The sequence below is a fragment of the Ahaetulla prasina genome, chromosome 7 (genome assembly GCF_028640845.1).
Source record: "Ahaetulla prasina isolate Xishuangbanna chromosome 7, ASM2864084v1, whole genome shotgun sequence".
NCBI lineage: Eukaryota > Metazoa > Chordata > Lepidosauria > Squamata > Colubridae > Ahaetulla > Ahaetulla prasina.
In genome coordinates, this window is record NC_080545.1 from 68,376,997 (window position 1) to 68,404,482 (window position 27,486).

The window sequence follows — 27,486 nt, forward strand, 5'->3', positions numbered from 1 at the left end:
TTTGGATCTAAGTGCCATCTATAAAACATCTTATAAAAATTTTCCCTTAAATTCTGTGCTTGTGTAAACTTAACATTTCTAATCCAAATTTTGTCCCATGTTTCCAACATTATTGGTTCCTGATACCAATCATCTGAATTTTGATCACATGACCATGGATGGGGATGCCACAAGTCATAAGTGTGAAAAATGGTCAGGTCACTTTTTTCAGTGCCATTGAAACTTCGGTCACTAAATAAATTGTTGTAAGTCGAGGACTGCCTGTACTCTCCATAAAAGGCCCTATAGTGTCTTTAACCCGAATCAATTTTAGCCTGTCTCTCAGTCTCCCGTTAGCAGTGGTAACAGATATTGCGTTCAGTGGAATTTAGGCTTTGCAACCTTCACACCAATAAGAAAACTTTATTTTTTAAAAATCTATATCCCGCCTTTCATTCTGAGAGTCTTTATTCTGTATCTTCCCATTGTGATCCTCTGTACACATTTTCTCCCATACTTCTAGCTTTTATTATTTGCTTTCGACTCAACGCGTCGCCAACGTCCCGATAACCGATCACTGGGTAAGATGGAAGGAGTACTTTACGCCCTAAAGCCCCCCCTTTACAAACATGGCGGCGTCGGTTCTACAGTATTAAACTAACATCCGCCCGGCAGAAAGATGGCTGACCTGCCTCCTCCACGTCCAGGCGCAATGGTCGTTCGAGCGTAATCACGTCGCCCTCGTGAGAAGATCCTGTGAGTCGACAACGAGGCGGCAGTTCGTGATTGGTAGAGGCGCGATCACGTGAGGCAACTGGGACTTTGTTGGCGGAAATAGCTGGGTGAATAATAGCTAAGTAGGAGGTGAGTATCTCTGAGCCCTGCAGCTCAACGTAGGAACTTAGTTCAGAAGAGTTTTCGCATATTATTCCTGGTTTCCTCCCAGCTTTCCGTTTAAAAATCCTCCAAACAAGGCCTTTTGCCGTTAGGAAAAAAGAAAATTGTGTTAACTTATTGCAGATTATCCAAAGATGCCTCCATAGACTCCGATATACCTTCAATACAGTGGTGAAATCCAATTTTTTTTACTACCAGTTCTGTGGCCGTGGCTTGGTGGGTGTGGTGTGGTAAGGCTTGGTGGGCGTGGCAGGGGAAGGATACTGCAAAATCTCCATTCCCACCCACTCCAGGGGAAGGATACTGCAAAATCTCCATTCCCACTCCACTCCAGGGAAAGGATACTGCAAAGTTCCCATCCCCTCCCCACTCGGGGGTCAGCCAGGGGTGGTATTTGCCAGTTCTCTGAACTGCTTGAAATTTCTGCTACTGGCTCTCCGAACTACTCCAAATTTCCACTACCGGTTCTCCAGAACCTGTCAGAACCTGCTGGATTTCACCCCTGCTTCAATCCGTTATTTGATTCTGGGGTTGGAGAATTATAATACTTCTATATAATCATTAATTTCCTACAGTGCGATCTTATCTCCAGAAGGAAATGCTGGGTAAGGTTGCTTCTTTGTAATTGTGCAATCTAGGGATGGGGACTTCCAGTTTAACCACAACGAAAGGTTTGGAAGTGCAAAGATTTTATCTCCTGCAAAATCATAAAGGAAAAAGAATCATGCCAAGAAAAAGGGTGATTTCTACATAAAACTGCATCGATTGTATTAGCATATTGTGGTTAGTTAGAAATCAGGTTATTTCTGTGGCTTGGTGAGCTATATGAATCTAGTTAATTGTTTTTTGAGTAAATACATTTCATTGTTTCAGGGGCTTCAATTATTCCAATGTTAAGCACAGGTCATTTAACTAGAGGAAAACACAAGGGTTAGTATTTCCCATGCCTTTATTTGAAAGGCTAAAAGTATTGTAAAAAAGCACTTGACTATCATTAAAATTTTACACTGATAATCACTGTTGCCATATATATCAGCCTTTTCAAAATTAACTTAATTTAGGAACATGTGAATTTGCTTCATTAAACAAGAGTTAGATAATTTATTTCATCTTGAAATTTGAAAGAACTTTCTTTTTTAAAAAGCAACATAGAAAGGGTAATTTTAATGGGTTCTGAAAGAATTCTCAGCCTTAAATGGGGTGGGGAAAGAGATTTTGCATAATGGTACACAATATATACCACTAAATTCAACAGTGAGGAAATATAGTTCTCCTGATGTGGAAAGTTTTCCATTTGGTTCCATGGTATTCTTTTAACATGAGCAGGTTTCTGAGTTACTATAATAAAAGCATGGATATAATTCAAAGCATGGAAATAAAGACAAATGGAAATATTTGTGATGTCCAAAATGCTTTATCATAATGTTCCTTAAATGCTTTCCCCTATTCCGTTGTGATGCAATAATAATCTTCCCCTAGAAAAATGCAAGGTTGATTAGTAAAGAAAAGAAACACAACAAATGCTACTCTAAAAATTCCAAGTTTAGCTTTCAAGACTTTGCTATTTTTTTTTATATTGTTGAATTAGATTTCATTTCTCCTTTTCCCATGTATATTTTTATAGAGTGAATAGAAGACTTCTTTATTTTTTCTTGGTCTTGTGAAAGTAAAACCATAAAAAGAAAGAAGTCTGAATAAAAATTAGGCACACTTGTTTTTGTCATTGATTTGTATACTCAAAACAAATCTGTAGTATGAATCCTTGGCATAGAATCATTTAAAAAAAGCATACAAGTCCAGCATAGATTATGTTATGTTGTACATTGCAAATAAATATACAGTGCTGTTCAAATATACTAGAGATTGTATATGGCTTCCCAATGTTTGCATGCCAAGGAAATGTTATTATATATAAATCAAAATTATTTGCCATTTTTTCTTATAAAAATATTTACCCTGAAAATTAATAGAAGAAAGTAGAACATAATTATACAAATAGTATATCCAATCTAACATTATTTCAAATAGCATATAATCTGCCATTATGTTTTTGGTTCAAAATTTACTTTAAGAAAATATTCAAATTATGTCTCTTAAACAATAAAATCTACTGTATACTTATGATCTTTTCTTAATGAAGAACTGCATAATGCCACAAAATGCACTGATAAAAGTCATTGCACTGGAGAGTAACTTTGTGGAAAGTTTACTCCCATGGAAGTGAGAAAGGAAGATCTTCAGTTGAATGGCAGAATGATTCTGTAGAGCAGGGGTGTCAAACTTGCCACGTCGCATTGCCATCACATGAGGTTTTCCCCCTTCATGGAGCTGGGGTGGATGTGGCTCGTGCGTGACATCCATCCCATGGACCGCCAGTTTGAGATCCCTGCTGTAGAGTATAGTGCAAGTAGAACAGACATGTTTTCTTTAAACTAAATCCTCCAAAGCTAAAACAGAACCCCAAAAAATCAGTACTGATGTTTTCTTTGCAAATAGCTAGTGCAATAAATCACCTGTAACTGGAAAATATTTAATCTATCCAATATAGTTTGAATTGCAGATTACTTACATTGTGTTCAATATTTTTCATCTTAAAATCAAATTAATGTATTAACCTCTCTCAATAGGAGTTTGCCTTTGGAATCAAACTCTTAGATCTGCAATGGATGCAAGGGTATTATGTAAAGTTTCCTTTACTTTTAAGTAAAGTTTCCTACTGTTCAATGTAGACTTGTAATGTGGAAATAGAATTACAAGCCAAACTTTTCTGTTCATTTTTCAGTCTGTTGCTCTCTGGTCATCTTGTTTTGGCTACTTAGTTGCTTCAACATTGAATGAATTTCATAGTAGATAGTTCTAAACAAAGATTGCTTATTTGTTTGCTTATTTATTTGTATCTGTTTATTTTTTATAAATAACTCAACGTGGAGAACACAGATAACACTCATTTTTTTCCTCTTTTTCCCACAACAACAACTCTGTGAGGTGAATTAGGCTAAGAGAGAGTGACTGGCCCAAAGTCACTCGACTGGCTTTCTTGCCTAAGGTAGGATTAGAACTCAGAGTTTCCTGGCTTCTAGCCTGGTGACTTAACTACTAAACCAATCTCCCCAGTTTGAGTTCTCCAATCCAATGAACATAAGTAGTGGGCTCCAGACGAGTAAGGTTGATCCTTTTTCTATCGTTACACACTAAGAGAATAAGGAAATGGTTGTGCTAGATCAGAGTTAGTGGATGTTCATGATATTGTGGGAATAAAGAATTTTTCATTGTTTCCAGAGTATTGAAAGAAGATAGTTTAGGACATATTTTTGAGGCATGCAGTTCTTTGGACGACTTGTCCATACTCTGAACAATGTCACCCACTTGTTCACAAACCCTCACCGGGTAAAGGAGGTATCCTTGACAGACTATACTTCTCGGAACCTTGTTAAACAAGACGATAGGATAATCCTGTATGAAAACAGTTCAGCTCGATCCTGGGACTGTCTGCTTATTAACCCTCAGAATCAAAGCTCTGCCTTACGGTAAGTAACAGATCTTTATTTTTTTTTAAAAAAATATTTTACCTTTTATCTGTTCATATGGGAGGTTGAGAACACAGAAATATGGTAGTTCTCAAGTCCTCTGGACAAAGATGTGAATGATGGCTTGGAAGGCATGTAAGGCAACCAAAATATGCTTGCTTTCTGTTTCTGGTTGCTTAAGTGAGTGGTAGAATTAGCTTCATCCATAGCTGACGTAGAAACAAAAAGGAGCTGGATTTGTTCTTAATTGCTTGATAAAAGGTGGTGTGTTCTTTGCAGACCTACGCAGAAATTAATATGTGCTTCAGCATTACTAGTTTCTTAGTGAGGTATTACATAATGTTGCAGTCCAAGAACTTTGGGATTATGTATATAGAAAATATTTTTTTTCTATCCTGTAGTAGGGACTACGTTGTAAAAAAACAAAGAAAATATTACTTTTGTTGCCATGTAATTTTCTCTTTATGTTTGTGAATGATTATATGGCTTCCTTGTTTCATATTCTTTATGCTTATAATCAGCTCTTTGTAATAAAGTCTATATGGAACTGCCTTTGAAGTGGATTGTGAGGTGCCCCAGTTACTATTTTCTCAAATTTCAAGATTTGAGGTGATTTTCTTCTCATTTTGTGGCAGATGCATTGACTTCTAGTTTATTAAAACCATAGAAAGGTTATAAAAGTTCTAAAACCATTTCCTTTGTAGGCTTTTTCAAGTTGACAGTGAACAAAGTGCATATGAATATTTTGATCTGTACGCGAAGCAGTTGCGTCCCTTCTACGAAAGCTATCATGATCCTTTGTCTCTGGAAACTTTGCAACAGCTGACGGACTGTTTGCGAAGTCACCCCGGCTGGTCACTAGCACACATAGCTGTAGAGTCTGGACTTCTGGGAAGCTTCCGACACAATCTCATTCTGAGGTATGATGTGGAATGGGTCTTTTGTACCACATTGATTCATATGGGCACAAACCCTCACCAAAAATTGTATGTGGAGTAATCAAATCTGAGGTGACCTATATCAGAAGAGATCTCAGAGTCAATGGTTTATAATTTGGTGATAATGTCAGTGAGCACACAACTACAGGTAGTCCTCAAGTTACAACCACAATTGAGCTCAACATTTCTGTTGCTAAGTGAGACATTATTTAAGTGAATTTTGTCCTACCTTTCTTGTCACAGTTGTTAAGTGAATCGTTGAAGTTGTTAAGTTAGTAACATGTGAATGGCTTCCCCATTGACTTTGCTTGTAAGAAGGTGACAAACAAGGGTTTGAATTTTTCTTTCCACTTAAGCAAAGATGGGTCAGAAGAGTCCTGATAGAATTCTATAAAACCATGCTTGCAGAAAGAAATGTTTTTCTCCTTTTAACTTAAAACTTAGGTTCATCCATTAAGCTAAATATGTGGAGATTCGAGCCTAATAAAAAGTATTATGAATTGACTTAACCTTTAATTAACAGGTGGAATTTGCTGCCACGGGTTAAACTGATAGCCACCAAGTCTAATGGCTTTAAAAAGGGAGGGAACAGACAAAAATAGGATTTCGGTGATTACAGTAGTAGGTTTGATGGCTATCATTTTTCTTCATAACCACAGATAGTATGGTTACCGTCAATGCCAGCTGCTAAGAAGCAATGGTAGAAAAGGCTTCCAACCTCTTCCTGCTCATGTCTCTTAATTTCCTGAATGCACATAGTTAGGGAGCATGTGACAGAGAATGCTGGACTGGATGGACTACTGGCGTGACCTAGTATGCACTTGTTTTTCTTTGGCTATTGTATGAACCATGTTGGCTGTGCTTTACTAAAGAGTAGTTTAGCACAGGGGTCTCCAACCTTGGCAACTTTTAAGCATGGTGGACTTCAACTCCCAGAAAGCTCCAGCCAGCTTTGCTGGCTGGGGCATTCTGGGAGTTGAAGTCCTCCAGGCTTAAAAGTTGCCAAGGTTGGAGACCCCTGGTTTAGCATGAGGTATGAATCCAATTGTTTAAGATAGACTTTAAGATGATTTTATTTTTTTCTTTAATGAAATAAGCTAGCTCACAAAACATAGCAAGATGTCTGTTTGAATCCATAACCTAATACTTTATACTGATTTATTAAAACACTACATTATACTATTACCGGTATCAGAATACAAATCTGAATCATTATAATAGAAACACAATAGAATTAAGTTCTAAAAATTGGCTTAGAGAAATCACAAAATTTCCAATTTTTGACCTATTGCAGATTATTCAGAAACCTACTGCTAAACCACAGTGTGTCTTCTGCTTATGTGTGGCTCAAGGTATTTCAGCAACAAAGATCGAGAGTCTCTTGTGTTTTAGCTCTTAAACAAAAAGGCTGTAATTTTTAAAGGATTTTTTCTATCATATTGAAAACTGTAGTGGAAACACAAATGCTTTACAAATGTATAACAATTAATTTTGAAATATGGCCTGCATCACAATAAATAGAAGAGCGGCGGGATTGAAAAATCAGATAATATCGCAACTTTTGAAAAAAAAATCTGTTAGGTAGGCCAGTTTGTACATAAGACTGCATACCTAGCATTACTCTATCTTTGTTTTAGCTGCATAAATAGCAACAGTTCTGACAATGAATGCACCCCACTTCACTTAGCCTGCCAAAAAGGTGATTTTGAATGTCTGAAGGAGCTGGTGGAGGAGTGCCATGCCCGTGTTGATCTTACAGACAAAAATGGAGAAACTGTCTTCCATTATGCTGTTCGAGGGAGCAACCCAAAGATTATAGAGGTGAGGGTTTAAAGAGTCTCCCGCTTGCAGTAAAGTCTCATCTCTTCCTAGGAGTGCAGGAGAAGCAGAAGTTTGCATCCATGCATCTATCTATATATGCACTCTCTAGATATGTGCACATATATGCACTCTTTAGAGAAAACGTTTAATGCTTGCCTTATGTATCTAATGTATCCTCCTGTCCATCAATTCCCCCATCCCCAAATTCCCACAATGGGCTTAAGGGCCTGTTTGAAGAAATAACATGTCGATTTGAACACTGAAGAAAAGTAAGTAGCAACTGTTGTGGATGATGAGAAGAATTTGATTATTTGCAATATAATTTTATTTCTTTTTGGATATAACATGAACTATTGGGTCTTTGATATGGTTAAAAAAGCCCAGTTCATTTACAACTATAGTACTTAAAATCAGGTATTAAATATATTTGAACCAAAGTTGCCCATCAATATTTGCAATCACAAAAAAATCTCTGCAAGTAGCAGGGCAAAGTAAATGAAAATTAAATTTATTTTCAAAAGTAATTTATTTACAGATGAAGAACTAGAAATACTTTTATAAGAGACTTCAAGAGATTTTCTATCCTATTTTAGATAGGAATACAGAGAAAAAAATATATATTTAGCATTAAAGTGGAAATTTGGAAAATGAAGTATTAATATAAACCTTGAAGGAGAAACCAGCCTAGCATTTGATAATTACAAATGTTCTTAGAATAGCAATCAACTGTATAATATTGAATTTATAACATACATATAGATTTATAACATACATATAGATTAACGAGCAAAAATACAAAATGAAAAGCATAATAATGCCTTACATACCTAAAAAGAATGTACCACCAGACTGTTTCAAGTACTGTAAACACAGTGGTGTATCCTACTATAAAGAATGCATATTAGTTGATTCATTTCTCTTCTTAAAAATTGGCAACATCCTTATCTAGATAAATTCTCTTTTGTGTACATATCAAGAGGTTTGAAACGAGTCTGAGAAATGCTAAGCATTTCCTTAGATAAAAGTAGAATATTGACTGGGAAATTGGGGAGAACACATCTGGAAGGAGGAATTGAAAGTCACATGTGAACTTGTTTAATTGTTCAGCTCCTGGGCAAGAAAGCAACTGTTGCTTTGGACCATCTGAATGATGAAGGACAGAGTCCATTGCACCTGGCCTGCCAGTTGGGCAAAGAAGATGCAGTCTACTCTCTTCTTAAGGTTCATGCCAAGTGCAGTAACTTGGGCGCACTGGGTTATCCCATCCACATCGCTATGAAGCATTCTCAGAAAAGGTAACTTTGCCTAGCTTTGTTGGCATCAAAACATAAGGATTTCTGTAAATAGAAAACCCTATACGTTAGCCAACTGTACTGAATATGCACTTGTTCCCCTTTATTTTAGGGTCAAACCATTCAAGTAACATAACTCATCTGTGTGATATTCCTTCCAGATCATGTGTACTTGGATATTTTTTTAAAGCTGATCTTAATTATATTCCCTAGTGTAAACTGTATGTTGAACAAATGATGATTTCAAATATCATTCATTGTGTACCTGGCTGGTCACTCATGGGACAGCCACTTAAATATGAGCCAGCAGTGTACTGCAGCTGCCAAAAAAGCCAATGCAGTCCTAGGTTGCATCAACAGAAGGATAGTATCAAGATCATGTGAAGTATTAGTACTGCACTGGTAAGACCACTCTTGGAATCCTGTGTCCAGTTTTGGTCAGCGCGGTAGAAAAAAGATGTTGAGTCACTAGAAAGATTGCAGAGAAGAGCAACAAAGATGATTAGGGGACTGGAGGATAAAACATATAATGAATGGTTGCTAAAGCTGGGTATGTCTAGTCTAATAAAGGGAAGGACTAAGGATAACTTTATGTCTTCCAATATTTGGGGGGCTGCCACAAAGGGGTGGGGGGTCAACCTAATCTCCAAAGTATTTGAGGCAGACAAGAAGTAACAGATGGAGACTTACAGAAGAGAGCTCTAACCTAGAATTAAGGAGAAATTTCCTGACACTGACAACAATTAATAAGTGGAATGGCTTCCCTCCAGAAGTTGTGGATGATCCATCATTGGAGGTTTTTAAGAAGTAATTGGACAGCCATTTGTCCGAAATGGTATAGGGCAGCAGCCCCCAACCTTTTGGGCACCAGGGACTGGTTCCATGGAGAGAGGTTTCTGCTGCCTGCATTCTGCGGAGGCCTGATGCCAGTCCACAGACTGGGGGTTGGGGACCCCTGGTATAGGATCTCCTGTTTGAGCAGGTTGTTGAACTAGAAGACCTCCAAGGTCTCTTCCAACCCTGTTATACTGTTAACCTTCAGTTTTCATCAACTGAGACCTTAGAAAAGGAATGCCATGCTAAAAACAAGGAACAGAAGGCCACTGCACACTTTGCTCCATGGGTCCTGAAGAAAGAAAAAATATTCCTCTTTCCCACTCAATACAAAATGGAAATAAAATGTATGGCTATTTTCCCTCTCCAGGTTCAAATCCATGTTTTTATTTCCTGCTGAGAGCATTTCTCTAAACCCCGAGTGATTCATGTGAAAGCCTCAAAACCATCCAACCACTTTTCTGTTGAAATATCTGGTAGGCCCAACTGAAATCACAAAGGCAAGATGCAGAGCGAGATAAGAGTTACAAATGGGGAAATGAGCTGTCTACCAAGTCAGCAGAGAGACACCCTCGCCTAGAAAATGGCTTTTAAAGGCAGGAAAAATCCAAAGCTCTTCAATCAAACCGAAGTCATGCATGCTTCCAAAAATGATTTCAAACTGGGGAAAGGTCTTGCATGGAAGTTTCCTCAAAGTACACATCTTTCACTCACACGAAACTGGCAGTAATTTGCTTGTCTGAATTAAAAGTGGTGCTCTGTAGAATGCTGATCTTATGCCCATTTTTGTGCTTCTGAATGTGGCTGCAAAGTGGCAGAACACACAAGAGTCCTGGAAGTGTCCCTTCACAATTAAGTAGGTGGGGAAATTCCGTGATTGCTCTAAATGACTGCTGTTACAAATGCTAGCTTGGAGGGGAGGGGGGAAGGAGAGAGGTGTGCCAAACCCATCTATTGTCCATAGCCTCATCAATTGGGTTACAGGAGTATGTGTGTGTTAGTGGGGAGTACTGCCTTCATAGGAAATATACTGAAATAACATACTGAAATATACCTCTGGTCCAAAGGTTTTAGTAAAACTCTTTTAAGATGGTCAGTGGGCTCCAGGAGATTGTGGCAGAAGGTGAAGGCTGGCAAAAGCAGGGAAGCTCCACAATCAAAATAACAGTGCAGCAGACAGTATAGCAAGGCAGGGAGGACAAGAGGGGACATATGAGTGAACACGAGTGATAATGCAGTGAAATCAGAGGATATGATCATTCAAAGGCATGGTATTTCAAAGTTGCTTAATTATATTTTGAAATTGGCTTTTCTGTATTCCCAATCAGAATCTTAAGGCTTATAACATATTTTCTGTGCTTGCTCTTGGACCATTGAAAAATAATCCCATTCTTACTGAAAATGCAAATATTTTATAGAGCTGACCAGGGCATCTTTGTGGCATTGTTTGTTTATTTCTCCTTCCTTTTTCTTCCAGGTGTGCAGAAATTCTTCTTGATAAAGAAATCAACCAGATTCAGTTTCTAGACCCACGATATGGTGCTACACCCCTTCATTGGGCCAGAAATGCAGAGGTGAAAAAGTACAATATCACTGGAGATGACAAATCATTTATTTTTAATTTTGCTTTGACTACCTTATTTTCTTGACAATAATTCTTTTCCCCAATCCATTGCTGACATGATCTATGTTCTTGCTGAGCTCTGGGTTGTTAATATCTGTGTAGAACCAAAAGACCTGGAAACATTCTTTCCCATGCCATTGTGTGAAAATTGTGGAGAAACCGCATTAGTTGTATTCCAGCTGTAAGAATCTTCTTTCCAAAGCACCAAATTGATTGAACAATTTGCTTGCTTCAGACAAAGATCTTATTATAGAAAATGAATACCCAAAATGAAGGATAGCTTAAGAGGAGACTGTAGGACACTAGGTTAAGAAAGTTTTAAAAATGTGGCTATATTTTTCTCACAGAAGAAAATGAAAAATATTTTTTACATATCAAAGTACCATTTTATGCAAATGTTCCATCTCCTTATAAAAACAAAGGATTGATTTATTTACCCTTGTAAGTCTTCTGATGCTGATATGACTCACTCTTCTTCTTGGGATAAATTAGTGGAACTTTCAAAAAGGACTGATCCTAAAATTAGGCAAAATTGATATCTAAGCCAAACCAATGAATTATTGGGGGAAAAAATGTTTCCTATGATATAGATATCTCCTTGATTTAGCATCTCAGGTAAGAAAGATTGAATGGCTGGGTTGCTCCAGACCATTAAAGGGACTTGTTCACTTGTGGGGTGAACAAGATTGGAGTATCATAGAGCTGTTATAGTTAATTTTCCTCTTTTATAATTGCAAGTAGCGCTATATGCTAGTAGGTTCATCACATTAAGAACTGTGGTGGTACAGTGGTTAGAATACAGTATTGTAGACTGACTCTGCCAGCAGTTTGATCCTAACCTGCTCAAGGTTGATTCAACTTTCCATCCTTCTGAGGTTGGTAAAATGAGGACCCAGATTGTTGGAACAACATGCTGACTCTGTAAACCTCTTAGAGAGAGCTATAAAGCACTATGAAGCAGTGTATAAGTCTAAGTGCCATTGCTATTAAGGAACTCTAAATCAGCAGAAAATACAGAGTTTACTTCTCTGAGGATTCGGAGAATGCTAAAACTTGTTATACAATCGGAATAGATGGAAGATGAAAATATACCTGCTAGAAAATCTATTGAGTGACATAAAATCCATTGTGTGAACCCCTGACTCCAGATAAATTAATTAAAGCAGTGATAAAATAAATTATCTATGCCAGGGATAGATAATGCCTTTTTATACCTATCGCCCACTTTTGTATCTCTGTTAGTAGTAAAAAATTTTAACCACCCACCGGTTCCACGGTTAATGGTGATTTCTAAAGTGTATAGTCATCTGCGCATGCCTCTCGCGCATCGTGGATTGGGTTTGGGGCAGGGGGCGCCGGCTACCAGCTCTGCTTGTCTGTTACAGCTGGGTGGTGTGGGGGGAGATGCGCGAGCTATTCTGGGACAAGGCTCTTTTGTTTGCAGTCACACTATAGCACCATTTAGTTTAACTTACGTAATATGAACTAAACTTATGCGTGGGCAATACAAATAGTATATTTTCAGAAATTTAAATTGTCACTGGGAATTTGATGAAAACCTAATGAAAATGTTTTTAAATAATGCTATGAATTTTTTTTTTAAAAAGTCAATTAAATTTTAAAAAAAGGAAAGTGCTTCAGTATTGGACAAAACCCCTACCGCCCACCATGAAAACTGGAACGCCCACTAGTGGGCGGTAGGGACCAGGTTGACTACCACTGATCTATGCAATTGTATCACTGAAATGTGGGGGAACAATCAGAAAAACTGAAAGTGGATTTTTGTTTTGAAGTATGGTGAATTTTGTTCAATTCTGGCAATCAAGACAAAATTCAAGGCATAGGATTCATTAAATGTATGTTTTTTGCATCATAATTCAGTAGGCTAATATCATTCTGGTGAAAAAAACAAAATTAAAACCCCTAGTTGTGAAATCAGTTAATTTGGTTGTCAAAGGGAAAAGAACAGTGTCTTTGGTTCTTGTTTTTCAGAAAGCGGCACAAATAAAAAAGATTGGGTCTCTGTGAGAATATTTTAGAAAGGCGTTGCTATGGTCAACTCTGTTTTTCATTTTTACACACTAAACCCTAGAAAACAAAGTATGAGAGGAAAGGTCACTGGATCCTTCAAGAAAAATTGGATTTTGTAGATTGACTGAAATACATTTTGAGGTGCTTTCTTGTTATGTAAATAAGTCTCGATAGCAGTTGTCTTGTTCAAATGTTGATCCTGTGACTGCAGAGGAGCCGCAACAACCATAACTTTGGGGACCAGGCCCAACTTCCATTTGTTTGGTGCAGTCATAACTTTCAATGATTGCTGAACGAATGGTCATAACTTGAGGACTACCTGTACAGGTGAATGGTTTGGTAACAAAAAAATAAAAAAATTTCAAAGAGCTACAAATATTTAAAAGGACTGATGAAGAAACCCATCGTGAAAAATATCATAGAAGAAGCTCTTGGAAGAAGAGAAGGGCACATGCTGCAATTCCTATTTGTGATTTCTCCCTTTATGACTCTAGATGACCCGGATGCTTATTGAGTATGGCTGTGAAGTGAATGCCCTCAGTGCATCAGGGGAATCGGCCCTTCATATTGCTGTGCGGCGTGGGCGTTTTGATTGCACAATGGTGTTGTTGACACATGGAGCTATGCCAAACACTAAAGAGAAGAATGGCAACACACCACTTCATCTGGCCATGCAGGTGGGCCTTTCATCATTTGGATATTTTTCCAGCAGATGAGAGAGGTGCTTTCTTTTTAAAATGGAGAGAGCAGAGGATGAGCACAAGGTACCTCTGGAAGACCTTTGAATCTTTTGCAGCAAACAACCTAAATTTCTCACTCCCAGTTTTCTGGTAATAGAACTAACAATATGCCCTCCCTGGGTTTAACAAAGGAAGCTTGCTTTTCATATGTGAAGGAAAAAGTAAATTGCATTCTGATAAGTTAAAACCTATCTTTGGTTTCCAGCTTCTTTAAACCTGTCTGAATGTCTTTTCTACCAATTTCCAGTTTGTATTGTTTTTGTAAAAAAAAAAGAAGACAGAGCCAACAAATGCAAGCTATTCTCATCTTTGCAGTGAGCACACTTTCCAATTTTATCTTGTTACATCAGTCACTCGATCCAATACGCTTTTATATTTATTTATCTCACCCCTGCCATTCTAATCCAGGTAAACCAGCTATTCTACCAAAAGAAGGCTGGAGATCCTGATATGTTTGGGATGGTTGAGCCAATTGGTAGTTTGCATTGGGCAAAATCTACATCTAGACTTTTCCACTTTATTGGGCTTCTGGAGGTTCATAAAGATTTGTTATTCAAGAGGGCTTTTAAGGATGTGGAAGTTTAGCCTACCCTTGAGGAATGGCATTGCCATATAATGTTGATCAGAATGATGTAGATTTTTTAACCCAAGATTTGATATTCTTTAAGCAGTTTTAGATCTATAGGAAACTTAGTGGCACAGGAACACAAAAAAGATGGTAAAGTGGGTGGGCATTCCAACATAGACTAGAAAACAATGGATGGAGAGAAATAGGACAATATGTTTCCATTAACAAGTTCCTTTCTTCCCAATAGCAAGACCACATAGAAATGATCAAAGCCCTTATTGTGTTTGGAGCGGATGTGGATATCCCCAATGATTTAGGGGAGACACCTGGATTGGTGGCAGCCAGGACAAGCAAAGGTAGGAAGAACTTTTGCATAGAAGTAGATGGGGGGAGGGTTGACCTTGGTCTACCCAACTGGATTCTGTTAACATTGTGACCAGAATCCATGTATATTGAAGCCCTGGATCTTGGGGTTTAGGGCATAGATCAGTACTTCCCGGTGAAGGTCTGCTATGGAATAGAAATTAAGAATCATAGATTAATAACCAACAATGGAGGGAAGCCTTAAGAATTGGGCCCTAAGCTACCTCATTAAAATTGCTCTCTATTGCCCATGGCAAGCATATTCACCTGTCTTTCAGATACAAGCTCTTCCTGGGTACAAGAAATAGGTTGGCTCAGAGCTTGCAGTAGTGACTGATTTTTTTTATTTGTTTTAATAATTTTCTGTTTAATGCATGTGATTCCTGCCTCACTTATGCAAGGTGCCAACCGGAAGGTTCTTTTAGATCTGCTGAAAATTATAGGGATTGAACGTTTCCTTCCACCTGGCATATCTACCTCATCAACATCCACTTCCACTCTCCCAGAAAGATCATCATCCCCACGGAGTTCTGGCTTAGGTAACCTACTACCTAGCTCTGTGCCTTTCTTTCTTTTCGCCCTCTTGGGCCACTACACATCTGAAGATTTCCAACATGGGGTTGTACTTAAAATAAGAATTCTTATGTGTGAAATGAATACCAGTGTACACATCCATGTTGTCACCCTAATCAGTTCTGTTGATTACAGATGTCCAGTACTGTGTGGGTGTGCTAGAAAAGTGATCACTGCATTGCAGCAATCAGGACAACCAATCTTGTGACTATCTACCCTGTTCTATTGTAATTTACCCTATTATAACCCCAGTGACTTTTCCTTCACTTTTCCTTCATATTCTTACAGCTATAATAATATCTATTTCAAAACAGATTAATAAGTAGTTCTTGAATTAGCAGATAGGATTGCTATATTCGCTAGAGTCAAGGCTCTTAAAAGCATTGCATACAAGGAAATGAGTTAACAGGCATGATTTACTGTCACTGATTATGGTGACTCTAGAAAGATATGGCTGTCACATCATTTCCTTCTGGGCAATGCCTTGAGAAATAGAAACCTCAGATTCTATTGAATTTGGATACCGAGGAAATACATCTTAAACTCTCAGTTTTAACCCGTTGCTGCTGTGTCCTGAAAATTGGGCATTTTATATTTTGTTTGTTGCTCTATGTTTTTCTAGACTACCAAGACATCATCCATGTTTCAGCAGCTCTTGGCAACTTACTGAAGAGACCAGATGTGGTGGACTCTGGCCCTGAGAAGAGGAGAAAGTAAGCAAGTAGGGTCAGTGGTTACATACAGTAGGTGGTTTAGATATCCTTGCACGGGGAAGATCCAGTAAAGATGCACCAAATTCCTGGAAAGAAAGGCTCCATGCCTACTGTTTCTATTTTCTGTGGCTCAGTTGTACTGTCAGGAACAATTACTTTGGTACTTTAGATCTATTATATAATGCATATAAACATTTAACTATCTCCCTGAGTCATCTGAATGTGAAGAACAAGGCAGAGTTACTTTTGGGGCTGACGCTTCCCTTGTTTTCTCTGTTCCCTTTCTCTAGTGAGGACCGCCTCCTGAGCCTGGACGGTGGGGGTGTCCGGGGCATTGTACTCATCCAGTTTCTCATCGCTATAGAGAAAGCTGCAGGGCGGCCCGCGAAAGAGCTCTTTGACTGGGTGGCGGGGACTAGTACAGGGGGAATTCTGGCCCTGGCTATTATACATGGTAAGAAATGATGTGAATAACAAGTAATCCCATGTGAAAATGACTCAGGATGTCGGATGGGAATGGTCACTGAATTGGGAAGAAAATGGGGGGCGGGGGGGCGGGATGCTCTTTAAAATCTTGATCAGAATTGGGTTCTAGATTTCATGTCAAACCACCACATTATGTAGTTCGTTGTGCTCTTGTCTAAATCAGTCTCATTGCTGTATTGGCTTTGGCTTTATTTATTTTTCTGCTAGATTTCTAAATAGGTAACCTCATAAGCTCAGTTCCTTCCTAGTTAAATTTTATTTCCAAACTTTTAAGCAAGTAACATGCATTCAATCTAGAAGAGGGCTATACAAAGCTTTTTGATTAGGCAAAAAGCTTTTTGATTAGGCAAAAAAGAACGAAGGGTTCCTGATCCAGAAATTAAGATTCAGTGTAATGCTTCCGTTGCTGGGAGTAGATAGAAGTCAATCCTAGTTTATATTGTATTACTCCCATTACCGTATTTACTGTGTCATTCAGATATATTTTGTGTGTCAAACAATTCTTCAATTGTTCTTTGCCACTCTTCATCAGAAGCTGCCATGTTTTATCATGTAATTAATGATAATCTAATCATTAGTCCTCATGGTCTATATTCTAAATCAGGGGTCTCCAACCTTGGTCCCTTTAAGACTTGTGGACTTCAACTCCCAGAGTCCCTCAGCCAGCAAAGCTGAAGTTGAAGTCCCTCAGCCAGCAAAGCTGAGTTGAAGTCCAGAAGTCTTAAAGGGACCAAGGTTGGAGACCCCTGTTCTAAATGACCAAGTGTTTTTTATAGCACAGCCTTTATTGTACATCATGTATACAGCAAAATTGGTTTTCTAGTTTTTCTACCAATCTCTTCTCAAAGAGATAGCAAGAGATTGAATCTGGGATCTCCTGCATCCAAAGCATGCAATATATAGATCCTTATCATCCGTTACACAGAATGGCTCATCTACATTGCCCTTTTGCCTCTGGCATAACCTTATGTATTCCTTCCTGCTACTGAACTTTTTTTTTCCTGATGTCCCCCTTCTTCTGTCACACATTTGGTGATTTCACTCATTGCACAAAACATAGATTTCCATACTTCCACAAAGATGTTTAGATAATTTTCTGCCTGCTTCTATTAGCTGGATGGGAACCAAAGGTGTTCTCCAGGAAACCAATCATGTTATTTTTCTTCTCAGGGAAGCCCATGGACTACATGCGCTGTGTGTACTTTCGCATGAAAGATGAGGTCTTTCGAGGGTCACGGCCCTACGAATCGGAGCCTCTTGAGAATTTCCTGAAAAAGGAGTTTGGAGAACATTCCAAAATGACAGATATCAAGAGTCCTAAGTAAGCCGAAATGAAAACCATTGGGATGGCTTCCTGAACCCTCTATTCCAAGGGTCTCCAACCTTGGCAACTTTAAGCCTGGTGGACTTCAACTCCCAGAATTCCCCAGCAAGCAAAGCTGGGCTGGGGCATTCTGGGAATTGAAGTCCTCCAGGCTTAAAGTTGCCAAGGTTGGAGACCCCTGCTCTGTTCTTCATTAATTAGCTCTGCTGGTCATTTATATACCTTCTGTTATTCAAAGTAGGTTTGGCATCTCATCAGTACCTAAATAGTAAATTGCCTAGCAAAGTTTTTTTTAACAGGTTTTTATATATATATATATATATATATATATATATATATATATATATATATATATATATATATATATATATATATATATAAATGTCAAATCAATGCTTGAACAGTGTGGCACCTGGGCGCCATACATTTCAGTACAAACAAAACTGATCAGATTAAACATTATAATTACATTCAATCAACTTATGAAATTCCCATATCAATACACATCTATATTAGATTAGGTTACAGTCTATCATTATTCAGTTATTACATTTCTCATTTTATTACTTTGATTTTATCAAATAAAAATGTAATACATTAATATTCCCTTTATTTCTATCTCTTACTCTAGCTTTTAATCATATCATCCTATATTTAAAAACTTTTTCTTTCTTTCCTGCCTAACTTCTAATCACGCCACCTGCCTAAAAAAAGAGAAAAAGAGAAAAAGAAGAGAGAGGGAGAGATAGGAAAAGACAATTCATATTCATGCCTAGCAAAGTTATAATACCACTTTATGACCCGTAGAAGAACGATAATACACACTAAACTGTCTTGGTCAGATGAATGATCCATCTTTCTTCTTTCTAGTAAAGGTATTTTTCATCAAGTGCTACCTGATCTCCTTTAACTAGCAGGTTGAGTCACTCACTTTCTGCCTTGATATCATAAGTATTGCTACTGCATTTTGGTCTCTGCCTTACAATGAAGTTGAAATTTTGTCTTGTTCAACCTTTTACAGAGTCATGTTGACAGCAACGCTATGTGACCGACAGCCTGCTGAGCTCCATTTGTTCAGGAATTACAGTCCGCCAGAAGGAAGAAACAAATCCCGTTTCAGAATGATGGGCTTATTTCAACCAATGACCAAGCCGGAAGGTAAATACAGGTAGTCCTTGACTGACGTCCACAATTGAGCCAAAATTTCTGTTGACAGATGTAAAGTGAATTTTGCCCCATTATACGCCCTTTCTTACCACGATTGTTAAATGAATCATTGCAGTCATTAAATTAGTAAAACAGGGTGTTAAGTGAATCTGACTCTCCCATTGACTTTGCTCGTCAGAAGGTTGCAAAAGTTGATGACATAACCCCGGGACACTGCAGCCGTCATAAATATGAATCAGTTGTCAGGCATCCAAATTTTGATCACGTGACTATAGGGATGCTGCGAAGATCATAAGTGTGAAAAATAGGCATAAGTCACTTTTTAATGCTGTTGTAATTTTGAACAGTCACTAAATGAACTGTTGTAAGTTGAGGACTATCTGTACCTATTCCCACAGACCAGGGATCAAAGTTGCAGGGAGGGGGAGCAGTGGGGAGTGGTGGGAGGACCCTGTAAGGAATACATAATTCCTCCTCATTCACCCGCTTATGAGAAATTGGATGAAACAAAATAATTACACACTTAGCATATGTCATGTCTGAAATGAATGTATACTACTACATATTCTAAATAAGATCGGAACAAATCACTGCTCCATGATCTTCTGCTCATAACCAATTAAAGACTGGTTGCATATGCAGCAGAGGTGGGTTTCAACAGGTTCTGACCAGTTCTGGAGAACCGCTAGCGGAAATTTTGAGTAATTCGGAGAACCAGTAATAAAAATTCTGACTGGCCCCACCCCCACCTATTCTCTGCCTCCCGAATCCTAGCTGATTGGGAGGAAATCGGGATTTTGCAGTAACCTTCCCCTGGAGTGGGGAGGGAATGGAGATTTTACAGTATCATTCCCCTGCCACGCTCACCAAGCCACGCCCACCAAGCCATGCCACGCCCACAGAACTGGTAGTAAAAAAAATTTGAAACACACCACTGATATGCAGCTATATTTTTCTCCCATTACAAAGATAATTTATGTATAGGGGAAAAAAAACTATTTGGAGCAGCCCTAAGGCTAAAAATGTGATGTTAGACAACTTTGCTAAGTATTGTAAAGGAAGCACACATGGAGCCATCAGTGTTTTCTCTTTGACTGCATTTGTGTTGCCAGAAGTTTTGGGAAAATATTTGTTATTCACCATAATGTGTTTTGGGGGGGTGGGCTTTTTATTTCTTCTTCTGCAAAATTAAAGTGTAATCAAAATAAAGTAAGGAGATCTTCCTTTAGCTTCCCTACTGCCTCCAAATCTTTCCTTGATTTGGATTTTTCTTGTGATTATTTCCAATTCATCGAAAGACAAATTGCCAGATAGTCTTGCTTTGTTGTGTATTATGATATTGATACACATTCTTTGCTGATAGGCACTGCTTTTTGTTTGCTCTTTATAGATCAACTGGTGTGGCAGGCTGCCCGTTCCAGTGGAGCTGCTCCAACATATTTTCGACCTGTAGGGCGGTTTCTGGATGGAGGGCTGCTAGCCAACAACCCCACTTTGGATGCTATAACTGAGATCAATGAATATAATAAGTCTTTAATCCAGAAAGTACGGCTTTAATGTGAAAGAATACTTACTAAAGACTCATCCTAATCTGCACATGCAATTTTCTAAAATATCTTAAGAGTGAACCATTCTGCCCCCCTCCCCAAGAGACGGTATTTTCTCTTAAAAAAACAGATTTCTAAGGAATTCAGAAAGTGATGACTGTCCCCAGGTGACTAAAAGATGAAATTTTTAGTTGGTTTTGTTTAGCTGTGGGGCAAGAAGAGCATAAAGTAGCACTGCTGGAAATTACCATATTGTTCAGAGTATAAGACGCACCTTTTTCCCCCAAAAAAGAGGGTGAAAATCTGGATGCGTCTTATACTCCGAATGTAGCCCTGCCCAGCTTCTCAAACGGAGGTTTCAGAGACTGAAAAAAGCATCAGAAACGAGGCTTCAGAAACGAAGCCCCCAAACAGAGCCTCAGCAAAGAAGCTCCCAGACAGAGCTTCAGAAAAGAACCCCCCAAACAGCCTCAGAAAAGAAGCCCCCAAACAGAGCCTCAGAGGCTTTTTTTCTGAAGCTCTGTTTTGGAGGCTTTCAGAGGCAGAAAAAAGTTTTTTCTAAAACGGAGTTTCAGAGGCAGAAAAAAAAGCAAAAATAAGCAAGGCACAGAGCTCACAACCAAGGAACCTGTTGCTAAAATTCACCTCTGGGAACAGCTGATTGGGGGTATTCCTGGAGGCCAATCCACCTACCAATCAGCTTTTTTCTTATTTTCCTCCCCTAAAACGAAGGTGCGTCTTATACTCTGAAAAATACGGTAGGTGTCTTGCTGCCAAATTTGGCAGTATAATTTATGGGTGCTCCAGATCACTAATGGGATCTAAAAGTATTTGGCAAACAACATAATCAGAATGTTTTCATCAAATCCCCTCAGAGTAAGTTGCATCAACCAATTTCTTACAGAAGCCAAATCATATAGCCAGCACTTTAGAGTTACTGTTCTCTTTTTTGTTGTTATTTATCTTTTGTTTTAAAGTTTGATCCAAGTAAAGAAAGATTCTAATTAGACAAAATGAAAAATTAGGGGTGCAAAATTAAAAGCCTGCAAGTCAATTTCTGGCAATACATCCGAGAGAGAGTGACATGTTTTAATTGGAAAAATAATCAAGTACCAGCACACCTCTTGTATTCGTGCTCTGTTAAGATTTTTGTATGAAAACAATTCCTAAGGATATATGTTCCTAAGCTACTTAGGGCTTTTCCCCCCACTATAAGAAAAGTTATGTGCTTTGATCTGTGATTCACGGCGTTGCAAATTCGGTTGAAGCATCTGGAGTTTCAAAAATGTCTGCAAAACTAGCCAGAGCGTTTTGCATTAATCTGTTCAGCAAAACTAACGAAAGCAGTGATTGTCAAAAAGCAAGTCTTTACCAAAAAATGGGTTGGCAAGGAGCATCATATGATACAGGGAAAGAAGATTTCCTGAAGGTTTACCAGGAAGGAAGTTTTACAAAGTTTAGTGGGATTTGCACCGTAACTCTTCTTTTAATAATGCTAAGGCAACCCAAGTACCAAACCCTGATTTGTCACTAAATAAACTTTCTAGCTTGGTGTAAAATTCAAAATAAATGAAGGCATCAGGGAGCTATAAAGCTATCAATCAGTTTTGTGAACAAGTTTAAAACAATTCATTTGCTAAATCTCCATACCTCTTTGAGGAATGGAAAAAGTAAACCAGAATAATATTCCCAAAATCTATTTCACATGGACAATTCACATGCTTCTTCTGTGCTAAATGCAAGCAATATATGTGAAGATGTTGGTAAGACTCTTATCCTCTTTATCCTTGGAAGCTTGGAGTACTTGCTTAAGTTTCTTTCCATCTCTCTAGGGGCAAGGTGACAAAGTGAAGAAGTTGGGAGTCGTCGTCTCTCTTGGAACAGGCAGAGCACCAAAAGTGCCTGTGAGCTCTGTGGATGTCTTTCGTCCCTCTAACCCTTGGGAACTGGCCAAGACTGTCTATGGGGCTAAAGAACTAGGCAAGCTGGTGGTGGACTGTGTGAGTATGAGATAGAGAGTAGGCATCATGATACCAGATCCAAGGTGAAGATTTCTGCGTTTAAAAGGAATATTTTGGATAGTTTGTAATATGATAGCAATTCAAAAGCCCAATAAAGGTGAAAAAAATACTTTTCCCTGGGAGATGCTGACAACTGTTGAGGGAGATAAATATATGTGTGTGAGATGCTTATCTAAGTTTCTTTCATACATGGGCTTCAATATTTTTGCCTGATCCACTCTTGCCCATATCTTACAGTCCTTTGAAATTAACATTGCTGCTTTCTGAGCTACTTCTTTGCTTCTATGATTAGATGTACTGTAAATTACTTAAAATCTAATATAGTGTTCCAACCTCAGCTGAAGAGGTTGTAGAAAAAATGCTTTTAAAGGATTCTGATGATCCCAGCTGAGTTGCCTGATCGCCAGAACCTTTTAAAAGCATTTTTTACAATCTCTTTGGCCGAAGAGGTTGTAGAAAAAATGCTTTTAAAAGGTTCTGACAACCCCAGATGAGCCGCACGATCATCAGAGGCTTTTTTTTTTACTTTTAAAAGTATTTTTTCGGCCGAAGAAAAAATGCTTTTAAAAGTAAAAAAAAACACCCCTCTGATTTATTTTATTTTATTTATTTATTTATTTGATTTTTATACCGCCCTTCTCCCGAAGGACTCAGGGCGGTTTACAGCCAACATAAAACAAATTATAAATAGAATTTAAAACATTTTAAAAATCTTATTCGATTTGGCTAACCCCATTTAAAAACTATAATAAAAATGATAAAACCCCCAATTAAAACCTCTGATGATCTCGCGGCTCAGCTGGGAATGGGCGGGGGTGGGGGGCAGGGATTTTTGCTACCGGTTTTCCGAATTACCCACCGCCATCACTACTGGATTGGGTGAACCGGGAGCATTTCACCCCTGGTGTTAATCTTCACTCATCTGGGTGTTAACTGCTAGTGGGAGGTGTTTTAGTCTTTAGCTTGATTTATGTACAATGTCTTACAGAAGTGACTATTTTTATCAAGAACCAAATACTTCCCTTTATTACGTATAATTTCCCCCTTTTTCATTTCTTTTTCTATCTTATTTAGTAGGAAAATCTTAGGCTTCAAGACTGCTATAAAATTATCTATTTCTCCAACTTTCTTAAAGTCCACTAGCGAGGTAGCCAATCTTTAGTGTCACACTCAATCTACTGTTTAATCTACTGTCTCCACCTATCCACAATAACAAACTATGCCTCCTTTATCAGATTGGATTTTCCTGGGAATTTTCAAAATTAAGACTATATTCTATATGAATCCAGTATGCAAATAAATCCTTACAGGAATTGGTAAAAGGCTAAAGGTAAAATATTACCTTACTTTTACTCCAGCTTCCTCCTACACCTATGCATATATGATAGCATATTTTCAAACAGCTTTAATATGACTTTCAGCTACTTGATTCTTTCTTATAAATCTAAAAAAGACACAACCAAATCCTGAATGCCAATAATGTACTGTCATCAGTTTAGCCCACTAGTAACACAGAATACCATAATTATTTGCTTTGTTAATCAAAAAGAGGGTCTTAAAATTTGGTCTCATCCTCAGGAAAACTCTGCATTGCCATATGTTTCATATCTGTGTTGTCCTTAAAATTTAATTATCCAATGTGTGCTTATCCAAACCTGCTTGGTTGTTTTTTTCTTTTGAGGTGTTTTTTTTAAAAATTGTACTGGAAATTTGTTCTGTAGAAAAACTGGCATACCTTGAATAACATTAGATTCATTTGTTTTATTTTTGCAGTGCACAGATCCAGATGGACCATGTGTTGACCGTGCAGCCGCCTGGTGTGAGATGATAGATGCCCATTATTTCAGGTATAAGCCATGCCTATTATAATACTGCGTCAGAAAAACCAGAGCTTGAACTTGTGAATGTGATTTCAGAATATGAGTTTATATAATAAACAAGGATCATCATAAAGGGGTTCTATTGGTCACTTTAGTTGAGGGCAAAGCTGATTTATAGCTGAAGATTATTATGCATTTTGGCAGCCTGTATAGGCAAGAGTTGAGCAAGCTCTAGCTCTCAGAATGTTGCTGAGCTTCCAGCATCGTTGGTCATGTTTGCGGTGGCTAATGAGAATGACAATTTAGCAACATTTCAAGAGTCACAAGTTCCCCATCCTCATAAATAGTCATTTTCTAGGCTACTTTCTGCTTTTCAGGTATTTTATATAGGAGGCCCTCACCACTTTTTAATGGGGTGAGATTCAGCAGAGAAGTAGGGAAATATTAACCAATTACTCAGTGTTTGAGCTACAGTCAGAATGACAGTTTTATATGAAGCCAAGCTAGTTTTAGTTAAGAAAACAGGACTATGACACAGGATAATGCAAGAACAGGAAACAAAGTTTAGATGAGGCAATGGCTCAGTCCTTGCTGTAGAGAACTTTGTAGACTCAAAAGTAGGGAAGAGCTCAAATATTTATATGGAAAATGAAAACCGTACAGATAGTCCTTGACTTACGTTCTCAACTGTTTGAAGTTATGATGGTGCTGAAAAAAGTGACTTACGATGGGCCCTTGTGCTTACAACCACCGCAACATGATAACATGATCCATGGCCACGTGATAAAAATTCACAGGCTTGGCATGTATTTACAACAGTTGCAGCATCCTGGAGATCACATGATTGCCATTTGTGATCTTCCCCGGGGGCTTCTGACAAGCAAAATTGATGAAGAAAACTGGATTTGCTCAATAGGGATGTGATTCGCTTAACAGCCATGGAAAAAGGTGGTAAAAACAGGTACAACGTACCTAATGGCTGCATCAATGATGCAAAATAAGCCAAAATAAAATTGTGGTCGTAAGTTGTGGTCTATTTCTGTTGGCTTTTTTGGTCACTAGGTTCTATCGGTGATATCCAGAAAACATTGGGTGGGGTGGGGTGGGGTGGGCTTTTGGAATCTAAAAGTGAAGGTCCTAGGATGCTCCTGTTGCAACACATTGTTTCCCTTGTATTTTGTTTTCTCTGTTGTGCTCTCCTCTGTTGGACGCTTTTTTGCCCTACGTTTGTATCTTCAGTTGCAGCGTATGCACAAAACTGCTTTTTTTGTTAACATCTTCGTGATGCCTGCAGATTCAATCCCTCTTTGGAGACAGACATCATGCTGGATGAAGTGAGCAATACAATCCTGGTAAACATGCTCTGGGAGACCCAGATGTACATTTATCAACACTGGGATAAATTCGAGCAGTTGGTAGAGCAGCTCCTAATCAAATAAAGCTTTTGTGAGGATTTTTGGTACAAATAATGCCTGCCTTGAGCTGCAGCTTGTATTATCGGTGAGAAGTAGAAGATTCTGCTGGCCAGCGGCTTGCCCCTTGTCTTCGTACCAGAAAAATCAAGTGGAAGAATTTGAGGATTGCTCCCATCAAAACATCCATCAGTTGTTTTAGGTCCTGTGACCGTCTCCCTCCCCACCTCAATGTGCTGCTATACCAGTAACCTTAAAGGTTTAAGTCATTTCACTTTGTTTGTTGATCAGAGTTGGATTATTCCTGCCTGGAATCTAAGACTAGTTGTGTGCTATGAATTAATTACTTATACCTTTGTATCTAAGGTTGTAACATGAGTACTTGAACAATTGAAATTGCTCTTTTCTCGTTGTTTACAAGTCATTTCCTGAGTTTCTTCTTGTGTGGAAGGATTTATTTATTTTTTTTGCACATGAGAAAACCTACCATTCCCTTTCAACATTATTGATACTAGGCAAACTTCTTTGCTCATTCTAGACCTTCCTAAGTGCTTTTTTCCTTACTTCTAACTCCTTTTTTTCTGAGTCCTCTCACCCATCGCCCCGAAGAAATCACTTTGCTATGAGTGGCACAAAAGAGTCCTGGAAGAATGGAGGATAGTACTTCCTTATAAGAGGTAGTCTTCCCAAACAAAGACATTTCTGAATAAGGATGAAAAAATGTAGGAATGGGCACACATCAAATAAGGAGACCATTGACTGACAAAGTCAGTGGACGGGCCCATGTTTTTATGGTTGGCTTTTCTGTTTTCTCATACTTTCTTCCTTCATTAATTTTTCTACTCATGAATGCTGTATTTGCTGTTTTGTTTAGACAAAAAATATAAGGTGTACTGATGTTTAACAATGCACTATTTTTCTAAGTTTTAACTGACTTAATAGGATGCACTGGAATTGTTGAAAAACTGATAAAGAGAAATGAATGCTGTATTTGCTGTTTTGTTTAGACAAAAAATATAAGGTGTACTGATGTTTAACAATGCACTATTTTTCTAAGTTTTAACTGACTTAATAGGATGCACTGGAATTGTTGAAAAACTGATAAAGAGAAACTAACAGGAAATATTTCACTCTCCCATTATTATTTTCACAAGCTGTTTCAAATTCAGATGAAAATTATGCTGATGTTAAAAAGTCCTCCCCCCCCAAAAGCAAGTGTTAAATAAAAAAAGTATTTTCTGAAATCTGACTTTTCTCTCTCTTAATCGTTTTCATTTAAGATATCTTAATACAAATTGTAATCTCCAATGTCAGAGATGTATTTTAGCTTGCTTTTATTGCAAACTGAACACCTTATTAAAAAAGTAACCTCTTAAAAACTAGTAATTCAAACTAGTAATGCATTGGATCAAATTTAGCAATTCTTAGCCAATATCGGGAAGTCACCTGACACAGAAAGGCTGCTGTGTATGGCATAAGTGAATTTTTAAAATATTTTGTGGTGTGAGAATTGCTGTATTTAACCTAAAGAAAGAGTTGGGGGGGGCCTTCCCCCAAATAAATCCCTGTGAGTGGGTAGACATGTGTATCATTTTGCATTCAGTGAGTAAATGATAAAAGGAGGAAATGATTGGTGGAAGTAAATAAATGGAGGTCCAGTTCACAAAAGTAGCTGAAAGGGAACAAAGCTGAGACACTGATGCTTCTTCCCATCCCCTATTCCTAGGGCAAAGCTTCTCTATCCACTGAAAATGCTAAACAAACCACATTTGGGAAGGAAATAAGGACAGTTTGATTAATATGGTACCT

General features: G+C 38.2%; 1 protein-coding gene across 5 annotated transcripts; it reads left to right on the forward strand.

Moving 5' to 3' along the window:
• The first annotated feature begins 774 nt into the window (after positions 1-774).
• Positions 775-26,903, forward strand: PLA2G6 (phospholipase A2 group VI). 5 transcript variants are annotated; one of them, XM_058191055.1, is made up of 17 exons: positions 775-843; positions 4,156-4,403; positions 5,108-5,323; positions 6,979-7,162; positions 8,270-8,457; positions 10,766-10,862; positions 13,438-13,620; positions 14,499-14,607; positions 15,016-15,153; positions 15,810-15,900; positions 16,191-16,354; positions 17,557-17,707; positions 18,732-18,868; positions 20,268-20,422; positions 22,257-22,424; positions 24,219-24,292; positions 25,560-26,903. In XM_058191055.1, the coding sequence occupies exons 2-17, from the start codon at positions 4,195-4,197 to the stop codon at positions 25,702-25,704; spliced, it is 2,409 nt and encodes an 802-aa protein (XP_058047038.1). In that variant the 5' UTR covers positions 775-843; positions 4,156-4,194; the 3' UTR covers positions 25,705-26,903. The 5 variants fall into 5 exon arrangements, 4 of the variants coding, with proteins under 4 accessions (XP_058047038.1, XP_058047039.1, XP_058047040.1 ...); XM_058191056.1 differs by lacking the exon at positions 775-843 and adding an exon at positions 850-3,922; XM_058191057.1 differs by lacking the exons at positions 775-843; positions 15,016-15,153 and having other exon boundaries at positions 850-4,403.
• The last annotated feature ends 583 nt before the right edge of the window (positions 26,904-27,486 follow it).